Source organism: Nematostella vectensis, chromosome 8 (genome assembly GCF_932526225.1).
Source record: "Nematostella vectensis chromosome 8, jaNemVect1.1, whole genome shotgun sequence".
NCBI lineage: Eukaryota > Metazoa > Cnidaria > Anthozoa > Actiniaria > Edwardsiidae > Nematostella > Nematostella vectensis.
The window spans coordinates 3,225,101-3,236,525 of NC_064041.1; the positions used below are offsets into that span (position 1 = coordinate 3,225,101).

General features: G+C 38.8%; 1 protein-coding gene across 3 annotated transcripts in view; it reads right to left on the minus strand.

Annotated features, from left to right (window-relative positions):
* The window catches only part of LOC5507434, a 44,981-nt gene extending 35,090 nt beyond the window's left edge, over nucleotides 1–9,891 (minus strand). For 2 of the 3 annotated variants that reach the window (XM_048731345.1, XM_048731347.1), the window contains exons 1-13: nucleotides 9,762–9,891; nucleotides 7,622–7,661; nucleotides 7,404–7,478; nucleotides 7,146–7,196; nucleotides 5,609–5,681; nucleotides 5,451–5,537; nucleotides 4,386–4,461; nucleotides 3,788–3,954; nucleotides 2,688–3,150; nucleotides 1,214–1,853; nucleotides 982–1,067; nucleotides 761–801; nucleotides 28–98 (exon numbers count right to left, since the gene is read on the minus strand). In XM_048731345.1, the coding sequence (XP_048587302.1) occupies nucleotides 28–98; nucleotides 761–801; nucleotides 982–1,067; nucleotides 1,214–1,853; nucleotides 2,688–3,150; nucleotides 3,788–3,954; nucleotides 4,386–4,461; nucleotides 5,451–5,537; nucleotides 5,609–5,681; nucleotides 7,146–7,196; nucleotides 7,404–7,478; nucleotides 7,622–7,661; nucleotides 9,762–9,876 (1,985 nt within the window). In that variant the 5' untranslated portion in view covers nucleotides 9,877–9,891. Of the gene's footprint in view, nucleotides 1–27; nucleotides 99–760; nucleotides 802–981; nucleotides 1,068–1,213; nucleotides 1,854–2,687; nucleotides 3,151–3,787; nucleotides 3,955–4,385; nucleotides 4,462–5,450; nucleotides 5,538–5,608; nucleotides 5,682–7,145; nucleotides 7,197–7,403; nucleotides 7,479–7,621; nucleotides 7,662–9,095; nucleotides 9,505–9,761 lie in introns of those variants that run through there. The other variant, XM_048731346.1, reaches the window with a different exon arrangement.
* Between the last annotated feature and the right edge of the window lie 1,534 nt (nucleotides 9,892–11,425).

Consider the following 11,425-nt stretch of genomic DNA (forward strand, 5'->3'; position numbering starts at 1 on the left):
TTCGATAAAGGTATATTATAGCCATACCTGTCAAAGTTTGGAAGACGGGGATTACAGAGACGTGCTTCTCGCAACAGCTCGAAGATCCTGTCCTTGTACTAAGAACAATAAATAATTAATACTTGGTTAATTTATTATCAATGCATAATAAAGTGGAATAATAGTAATAATCAAGCAATCAGCTTTTCCAAATTTTTAGCCTTTCAAACTCAACCCCACCCTCACCTCGTTCCATATCCCACTCGCTTCTTCCCCTGACCCCATTCCTCATTCCCTTTGAACCCTATCCTGCGACCATTACTCCTCTTACTTTAGCCCCACCATAAGCCCATTAATTATACCCCTTCAGCCCCACCCTAAACCCATTCCTGATACCTCTTGAACCCCTCCCTGTGCCCATCACTTTCGATTCCTTATTCCTATGCTTGTCCCCTATGTACCACTTCTTTTTAATCCTCTTATCCTCCCTATGTCTTCGTGTTTTCCCCTTACAGATCTTACGAGCCCTCTCCTTAAACCAATGATGGTCACCTATCTGACCCAATAAGGTAGACGATTTTCTCATCACTCATTCCTTTCCCTACAACTCTCTAGACAATAATGTTATATCATTGACATTTACTAGAGATTTACTTGTTGTCCCTAGCCCTGCAGTACAATCCAGTGGTCCATTCCCCTGGTCATTACCATAAACCATCATGATCAACCTTGTTGAAGCCTTCTCTCGGCCCTTTCCTTGTTCTAGCTCTTATTCACTTACCCTAATCTCCTCAACATAGTGCCAATCCGCAAGGTCATCATCTGGGGTTAAGCATAAACAACATGAAATAATGAGAGACTTCATATGGCTATTCTGTTTATGAATTTTACCTTTGATAGGTATTTTTTTTCTGTTTATATTGTTTACCTTTGATAGGTATTTGTTTTCTGTTTATATTGTTTACCTTTGAGAGGTATTTGTTTTCTGTTTATATTGTTTACCTTTGAGAGGTATTTGAATGCTTCCTTGAATAAGACTAATGACTTCACACTTTAGTCTGCTCACTTCCACTTCAAGCTCTCGAATACTGAAAAAGATATTATACGTGGTCAATAGACAGATGACCTAAAATGGGACAGATAGATGGGCGGATAGATGGACGGCTGGACAGACAGAAAAATACAACAACAGCCTGACAAACAGACAAACATACTCATTAAAGATCACACTTACATTTTCTGTTGCTGCAACGTCAGCGCTTCTTTCATACTCTCAAGATCCCGTGTTAAGAAATGGGATTGCAGCTTGATAGAACTACCATTTTCACTCCATCTCTCCTTCGGCGCCAACCCTGTACTGTCCCTCTCCCTCTCGGGACTAGCACTGCCAGCTTTGCCATCATCGTCAACAAGAGAAGCGGCAGACATGGGGCTTATGTCACGTGACTCATACCTTGCGTTACTAAAATCTTGGGACTCGATTGGGTTATCAGGCGTGTTGCGTGACTTGGCAAAACTGGAGCATGTTGACTGAACTACTCCTTGGCAGGCATTGTGTGACTCTGATCTTTCTTTAGGGCTGTCTTGTGATAGAATTTTTCCATGTTGTAAGCGGGGTGTTTTTACTTGAACTTCGTCTTCTCGTAACGCAATTCCCGTAATTTTCTCCTCAATACTTTCAATTGGATTTCTCTGTGTTGTGTCGAGTTCTATACTCTGATTGGCTCGCCCTTGAGGAGCCTCTATGACACGTGACTCAATAGGAGTACCACGTGAGGTGGGAAGGCTGACAATATTACTTGGTAAGGGAGACTGATCGTCATCGACAGCTTGGACACAGGGATACCGCATATCAAGGGTATCGTCAGACAAATCTAATGCAAGAGTTGAGAACGTCAGGAGAATCAAAACAAGGGAACACACTATAAACAAGGATATCTTCACTTCATTTGCGTTGTGCAAATTAAATTAACCCAATGACTCCTGGGTATGTTTTTTTCAAGAAAAATCTACAAATAAATATCCCCGTTTTTGAACGCCTGTCAAAATCGTCAAAGTAAAATAGTAATGAAACTAGTCAACATGTCCTCAGCTTTCAAAAAGAGCTATGCAGCCCGTTCTTCAAATTACCGATAACAAAGTTTGGGGTTAAATTGCTGATTTAACCCCAAACTCATGGATGTTTTACAAGTAAAGGTGGAGAATTTGACATTGTCTCTTGTGGCCATGGAAATGGACCTGGAGGATCATAATAATGGTATTTACTTGTGTTTTGAGTTGTGTTGGCCCCCCTCGCATCCGCTCTGTGCTCGTCAGGCTAAGCGGCTTCAACACCGCCTAGCACACAGAGCTATGTTTGCTAATCCTTTTTTATTGTGTGGTATCTTGAGTCATTTGTTAAAGGTCAAATATATGGGTGTTTCTTACCACCGATTTGACTGTAAGGTTTTTTCCAGCAGCTTGGTTTGATGCATACCTTCAAGACCACCCCTTGGACTGAATGTATGAGTATCTTAATCTTGTTTCTTTCACGATTTTTTTGGCTTATGGGACCTTTTCACGGCCGGTAAAGGCCGGTCAGGGGCAAATGGAACAATGCATCTCTGATTGTGATGCAAACGCTGTCTTTTTTTTAGGGGAGGGGGGGGGTAGGAGGAACACAATTGGATTAAACTGTATTCATTCTCGAGCCGCTTGCGTGTTATTACCTCTTTTAGCTCTACTTAATGCAGCCCCGTCCACTCGCGAACAGCAAGTCACGGAGACATCTTCGGGATGTTGGTGCCATGCCAGGGCTTCGGCTTCTCTTTTTAATTCGACGAAACCATCGATACTGCTTTCTTTGATGTGACCAGATTCAACGAAGTCTCCGGCAATAATATTTTCAGCTAAACTTTGCACATTCTCTACACGATCGCTACCATGTCTCGATCCAGTCTCTCTTTTAATACTTTCCAATTTAGTTTTGTCATGTCGGGATCCAGGTTTTGCGAGTTTACATGACTGTCCCAAACCAGTCTTTAAATAATCGCGATCATCCCGTCTTAGCCCAGACTCAGTCTCCGCGCAAGTGAAACCCTGTCTCACTCCAGTCTTCAAGACTTCATTGATGTCAGGCATCTCCCATTCCAGTCCCATAGTGTCGCACGCCTTATCAGCCATGGTAATCTTCTAGGAAAGGTAAAAACAGGGAAAGAGTTAGACAAGATAGGGCAAAAAATAATTAAATAGTTTTTGTTTTAGATTTCTATATATTCTGTTTCTAAATATCCCTAAAACGTTTGGCACAACAGTTATATTAGTTTGTTTTCTCGCCAAATACATAAGGTTCCTTTTGGTAGAAGTGTGAACTAGAGGTCCCATGTGTTTGATTCTCGCCCTATACATAAGGTCCCTTTCGATAGAAGTTTGAGCCAGAGGTCCTATGTGTTTGTTTTCTCGCCCTATACATAACGTCCCTTTCGATAGAAGTTTAAGCCAGAGGTCCTATGTGTTTGTTTTCTCGCCCTATACATAAGGTCCCTTTTGATAGAAGTTTGAGCCAGAGGTCCATGTGTTTGTTTTCTCGCCCTATACATAACGTCCCTTTTGATAGAAGTTTGAGCCAGAGGTCCTATGTGTTTGTTTTCTCGCCCTATACATAAGGTCCCTTTTGATAGAAGTTTGAGCCAGAGGTCCATGTGTTTGTTTTCTCGCCCTATACATAACGTCCCTTTCGATAGAAGTTTGAGCCAGAGGTCCTATGTGTTTGTTTTCTCGCCCTATACACAATGTCCCTTTTAATAGAAGTGTCAGCCAGAGGTCCTACCTGTGTCTGTGTCTGTGACGTCTGTTTCTCAGGAACAGGCGACAAGCTGCTGACATGGTCAGCGTCTTCACTACCTAACGTCAGGGACCGGTCAAACCGGTTTTCTAAGCGCTCCCGTCCTGTTGCAGGTTTGGAGCTCTGGACGGGAAAAGACTGGCTCGAGGAATCTATAAAGAATATTATTCTATTATTTTTCTCATCAATTCTTACACTCTTTTTATGAAAAATTATGAAACCAATTTGTCTTTTATTTCAATTTGTTTGTTAAACATTTTACCCCCAGAATTTCGCGACTTCATTTATGGCGGGAAAAAATATCGACAACACAGCTAGGGAAGAAGACTGTATCAGTCAAAAAAGGCTATTGGACTTTCGTGTTTTGCGAAAGTAAATTTCTCTACAGCCAATCTTTTCGCCCATTCTGAAAAACAAAACCCTAAAAAAGGACACAATGACGTAATACTAGTTGTAAAACGGGAGGTCTTTTCTAGGCGTGGTTCTATCGACATCTATACATCAGTCAGCATGATTTACGCAACCTTTTTAAACCCAATATTTAAAAAAAGATGATATGACGTAAAGATATTTCCATGGTTACCTGAAGTGCTGTCTTGTGATGAATCAAAGGACTGGGAACGAGGGTTCCTCTTCTTCCGGCGTAGGCTATTTCGCACCTTTAATCGGTCAAAAGGAAATAAGTCTTCTCTTTACCTATTTTAGTCCAGTCAATGTTTTCATTCTTAAACTATTTTAAGCAGTATTCTAAACGACTTCTGAAGTTCTCCAAAATCTAACAAACAAATTACTGTATCCTTGGGAAAAATATATTTTTTTCTTAATCCGTAATCTTGGATTATAGCGTCCCAAACGTTCTCTGGACTATGTTAGGTAGAACATCTGCTCTATTTTGTTGTTAATTATGAGTTTTTCATAGCGGAGCCCCTGCAGAGCCCTATAGTCATAAGTGGTGTCAAGAGATATGATGTATGATCATGGTCTATACGATAAAGTTCCCGTGGTCGGGATGAGATAGCTGTGGATTTTCCCGTGTCTGTGCCCCTCGCACGGGGAAAAATATATTGAAAAGAAGCATTCACTCGGTTGTTTTTTCCATCACTTTTAAAAACTTTGAACAGAAACTATAGGGAAACGAACTGAACAAAGACTTCCCAGAAGTAAAGGGCTACACAGATGCAAGAACAACTAGACCATAGAAGAGCCAAGCCCCCAAATTTTTTTCAAGTGTCAAAAAGAGCCAAAAAAGGCAAAGAGAAATAAAGCAGAAATAGGTCGAAAGACGGTTAGTTCATTTCATTGTTAATGAAGTTATCCTATACTTGTGTGCTTTGTCTTGTAAACGGAAGGATAGAACTAGGGGAGGCAAAGCAACATTTTTAACCACTAATCTGTAGTTCTATGTTTCGCAGGCAATCAAAGCCAAAACATTCCTCTAATCCCAACACTCTACTCGGTCGTCTGGGAGGTACGGTGGCCCATATCTGTCACGGCAAAAAGAAATAGCTCAAAAAGAAAAGAAATAGATCATCGAGACAAGAAAAAGCTCAAGGAGAAAAGAAGTAATATAACTCACAAAAAAATACAGAATACCTGTCCGGACCTCTTGGATCTCCCCCTGACAAAAAAAAACACTAGAAAGACTTGCCTTATTCATAAAGCCATGAGTAGCAGGAGCTTGACTTCTTTGGAATGACAACTTTGCATCAAGTTTATCGGCAAATGCAGTTTTCTCCTACAACGTAACAAATAAAAAACTATAAATAATATTCCAAAATTAAACAAAAATAACATGTCATCCTCTACCTTGAGATTCGCCAACCAGTCTGTTAGGTTTACATCGTCACCAGGGGTCAGAAGAAATTGATGGTTGTCTTTACTGTATGAAAAATCAAATTAAGTGCTTTCTTAAAACGCAAATCTGTTGGCATACTCTGTACTTCATCATGGGGGAATTATGGTAAGAGGACATATGCTTATGTGCTGTTATTATCCAAATTTGTAATAACCAACAGGATGTAATATCACCAGGATTTGCTAGAAAAATCTATGGGATTCATTATAAATAAGTCATACATACATGTTATTCGCATATCTATCTGACTTTAGAAAAAAAATATGTAATTACATAAAAAAATAAATGAATTAATTAAGAAGAGTGGGTATAATGGCAATCCTTGTACGTGTACAAGGGCCACTTATCCACCTTAACCAAAGGTGTATTTAGAGGAGGGCCAAAATAGGTCATTCAGGAATATTTCTATATAAATCAATTTAACAGACATTTAATAAACATAGAAATTGACTCCCCTCCCACAACTCCTCTGCTTTATCCCTACTTCTCAATAACTATATATACCAAAAGGGGCATAGCCAGGGGGGTGGATAAATAGACAGTAAATGTAAATACAGGAGAAAATGCCTAGGAAGGGCCTTTTGGGCCCCCTCCTGTTAAAAATCCTGGCTATGCCGCTGACCTCAAATACACTTATCAATCAGGGGCATACTAACCAAGTACGCACAATTCCACTTTTTAAGATGTCTGATTTCAGTTCAAATGTTCATATGGTAAAAGGGTTATTTGTTGATCTAGAAAAGGCATCATCTTTGTCTGATAATGTTTATATACACGACATGACCCTGAACATGCACACTTCGAGGGGATGGAGAGAGAAGATATGCAATTTCTTACAATGGCAATAAGTTCCTTGTATTCCGGACTAATTTTCCCTTTTCGAAACACAAATAATGTGAGGCCAAAAATGCGCATACCCAGATTTTCGCTTTTTAAGAAATTTTTTTTCTTGATCATCCTTGCAGTATGTATCAGCTCAGGTAAGAAAAGCTCAAATTTCAACGACACTTTACAAAAAGTTGCATCAATTTAAAAAAAGTTGCATTTGATATTTTGTTTGATATTACTCACTAAGTACTTAGGGGAATTTCCCTCCTTATTTGATGTAAAATGAGCTTATTGGAAACGTCAGGTCATGTTTTTCTGTCATGTCTATATACACAGATGCACCAGGGGGGGGGGGGGGGGGCAGATGGTGAGGGACAGGGGGTGCAAGGTTTTTAAATGCACCTAGTGTAAATAGTGTTACAGGAATAAATCGATTGCTTCATAGAAAACAATGTTTTAGATTTCTTTAATTGTTTCTATTACTGTTTTTATTTGTACTCTATGTCAAACAAAGGTAACCCCTCCCCCCTTGAACTCACAATCCCTCCAACCATGCCCAGCCCCCCACCCCTCCCTGGCACTTCTGCCTCTCCCCCCCCCCCCCCCCCCCCCCCCCCACACACACACACACCTGTACCCACTTCCTGTCCCATTACTCACCTGGTTAAGCCTATAAACACCTCAAGAGTGGAGGTACATATGTCTATTGAACTAAAAAAAAGATTGTTAGTAAAAACATACAATATCTTATCCCACATAGCAGTCTTTATTAATTAGTTATGCAATACTTTTTTAGAAAACCCTAAAAAAAAGGTGAGATCCAAATTTCTTCTCTGCTTTTTATAAGAGATTTCAGTCTCATAGGTGTCCAGGTAAAATCACCCAGGGTTTTAACCTTTAGGGATAATTTATACTCACCTGATAGGTTTAGAAATGACGGGAGCAGATTTTTTGTACTCATAACAAAGCAAGCTTGAATCCTTAACTGCAAACCTATTCATAAAAAGCACAAATTGTGTCAACATTGGCCATTAAATATTTTAGAACATCTTTTAATAGGCAAGGAGTATGGTTTTTAATCTTAAAACAAGAGCTAAGTATTTGATATCTTTGATAAACACGAAGTGCTTACATACCAATAAGTACTGGCTTTGTTTTCTCTGAGTCTTCCAAGTCCTTTAAAGCAAGCAAAGGAGTCAGAACCAAATAAAATATAGTGTCAAACTTGCTATCAGTGAAGTTCCCGTGGCCATAGGGGTGTTCAAGTGGATGCACAAAATACGTTGAATAATGATATTCAAATCCAGTAAAAAGTTAATAAAAACAAGTGTAGCAGAAGCATAGATAAACATGAGAACAGTATTTTTTATTTATGTCAAAACGACGCCTTGTGGTGTTTGGATAACTTGACTAACTTATTGGCAGATCCAAATAACCAAGCGATTTCTATTGTTTTAATTATTATTCCCCAAATTTAATATTCTATGATCATGTCCCAAAATTCTTTATCCCATGATCATGTCCCCAAATTTAATATCCTATGATCATATCCCCAAATTCTATATCCCATGGTCATATACCCAAATTCTATATCCCATGATCATGTCCCCAAATTCTTTATCCCATGATCATGTCCCCAAATTCTTCATCCCATGATCTTGTCACCAAATTCTTTATCCCATGATCATGTCCCCAAATTTTTTATCCCATGATTATGTCCCCAAATTCTTTATCCCATGATCATGTCTCCAAATTCTATATCCCATGATCATTTCTCAAATTCTTTATCCCATGATCATGTCCCCAAATTCTTTATCCCATGATCATGTCCCCAAATTCTTTACCCCATGATCATGTCCCCAAATTTAATATCCTATAATCATATCCCCAAATTCTATATCCCATGGTCATATCACCAAATTTTATATCCCATGATCATGTCCCCAAATTCTTTATCCCATGATCATGTCCCCAAATTCTTTATCCCATGATCATGTCCCCAAATTCTTTATCCCATGATCATGTTCCCAAATTCTTTATCCCATGATCATGTCCCCAAATTTAATATCCTATGATCATGTCCCCAAATTTAATATCCTATGATCATGTCCCCAAACTTAATATCCTATGATCATGTCCCCAAATTTAATATCCTATGATCCTTACTTCCAAATCTAAAAAAGCAAAGCAACCAACAACACCTCAATGAGTCCTGACATTATTATAATTCAAAAGTCACTAATTAAAAAGTCTGCAAAAAGATGCCCTAGTCTATTAACGTGACTGTGGTTAATGTCTACTCAAAACGTCTTCAGCATACCATAGTTATTAACATAATAAATAGAGATTTGAAAAATTATCGCCCCATAAAGGACTCACAAATATTGGACACTCCATGAAGATATCGCTTTATAATCTAAGTATAATCACAGATCATTCCGACCCAGCAGTAAAATAAGGATTTGATCTTGCTTTTAGAATAAGACAACAAGAGGATTAACAAATTAATTTCTTTGTGTGTAAAACAATACAAAATAGACAACAAGCAATTAGTCGAATCAAAACAACAAGCAGATAAATTAGCCTAAATTGCCAGAATTACATCTCTACCTCCGTGATCCAAAGGCTGCATATAACCTTCCAAGCTCATCCATTCTTTCAGCTGCCCAGAAGTTGTAGACATATTTTTTTTTCTGTCAAAGACCGTATAACTTCCAGTTTAGGACGAGTGGCTAGAGGAAGCGGCCATAACCATCGAATCGTGTTGGGGCGATTCCAGTTTGGACCGGACCGAAATAATCGTTTCTTTCATTATAATTTACATGTAAATCGATTGGATTTTTGCCAATTGCTGCATCAAGTCAGTTAAATAGAGGAGTTTACGTAGATTCCTTTACAATATGCAAAGATGAGAACGGAAGAGCTGTGTCCCGAACATAAACCGACTACATCCGACTGTTGATCGATTCAGCTCTCTGATATAGACCGGACCCTTAAAACGGAAGCGGACTTTTAACGCGGATTTCAGTGCATATGCAGTAAATTTTCCTTCCCTTTTTGTTATCTCTTATTTTGTCAGTAGAATCAGCCGCTTCCCCCCCCCCCCACCCCCCCACTGTTGTTGTTGTTGTTGTTGTTGTTGTCCTTCTTGTTGCTTTGGTGATAGGTCACTAGATCCTTCTAGAAACTTTTCTATCCTTTTACTGTCTATTATATTTAATATATATCCTTAAAAGGATATTAGCATTTTAAAAGGTCATATCAAAATTTTCTCACCAAAAGCATCTTCGGTTCCAAAATTGCATGTCGTCAGTCGCCAGACGTCAACTTGACGTCGCTTAGTACGGGCCCTCGTGAGTGCCAGGGAACATAACAAAAAGTAAAGCCGCATGATCAGCTACGAAAATTTTAACAAAAAAAATGTTATAGAACTATTTGACATATTCGGGAAGGTTTCTTTTTGTAACCGGGTGGTATTTTGGGTTATTTTAGATTTTGCAAAGATTTTAAGTAAGCGATTTTTGGATTGCGATTATAATTGTTTTACGTATTTTACGGATTGTTTCTCAAACGTGATTCTAATTCGATCCGTACACGTTTAGGAATTTACTTTCAACATGTTTCAAATTCCTTTAGATTAGTATCAATAGCTTGATAGTGATAATTGACTTAAGTTTAGCGTCCTTTTACCATTTCCCAGGAAGATTAATTTCTAAATTTGACCGGACAATGGACGCTAAGTAATTTGAACGGTAGTAAATGTTAGCGTCCCTAGAAAAATGCGCGTCCCCAAGCGAGCATAGAAGCGGCTGTTTTTACAGTATTAGTTAGTTTTTTTTTAGTTTTAGTACCGTTGAGCAAAGGAGGCGCATTGCTTGCGAGGCGTGATGCGGGAGCGAGAAATGCAGTTGCTCAGGGAAGACAGTCAGCAGAGATAAGCTATAAGCTTAGAGCGCTGTCCGTACGGGCCTGTCATGCCAGTTGTGTTCAGTTTGATTTACCGGTTGTAAGTACTTTGTTTTTAAAACTAGCCTTCGGTTTAGGTTACTTTTTCTCGGGATTCGATTATGTTTGTTATCACTTAAAATTTATTATTTAATTTGTTAATAAATATAAGTCCATGCCTTGCATCATGTATTCGTTCTCACGTTGCCTTTCGCTCGATCGTTTTCGTTTCATTCCATTTATTTTTGCCTACTTTTTGGCTGGTGTCAGAACCTGATAGTTTTGCCTTTAGTATTGCATTTGTTTCTACATTTTTCGTGACCGCACGGTAAATGTCAAGTTCCGACGGTTACATTTTGTAGTACGGAAGCCCATTAGGGCCACTCAAGGTTTTTGTTACCAAAATCTCAACTTTCGGTCACGTGTTTAAACTATTTGTCTATTGCATAAAATATTAAACTTTGTGCTTATAACATGGTACTTTGTGTCTTAAAAAATCTCGCGATTTGCCGAATGCTCAAATTATTTCAGTTTTTGTCTATGCATAAAATATTTAACTTTGTGCTTCATAACATGAAACTGTGTGTCTATCACGATTTTCGAGCGATTTGCCGAATGCGCAAATCATTTCAGTTTTGGTCTTTTATTGCATAAAATATTTAACTTTGTGCTTTAGAACTTCATTTAAATTTTTCGGTTTGGATCGGGCATTCGTAACAAGACGCAAGGATGTGAGAGTGAAGTGGGTGGGATTATAAGGTATGTTGGTGTGGGAGGGTGATAGAAGAAGAATGGTTGGTAAGATAGGGCAGAGTTGGGGATGGTAATGAAATTTTGGTAGGTGTTGGACTGTGGTGAAAAGATAAAGTGGGGTTGCAAAATAGTGTGCTGTAGTGTGGGATTAGAGTGCGGTGAAGTGTGTGGTGGGTAGGTGTTAGAGGGAGATGAATAGTAAAATTATGTTGTGATTTGAGAAGTGACTGGTACTAATAATG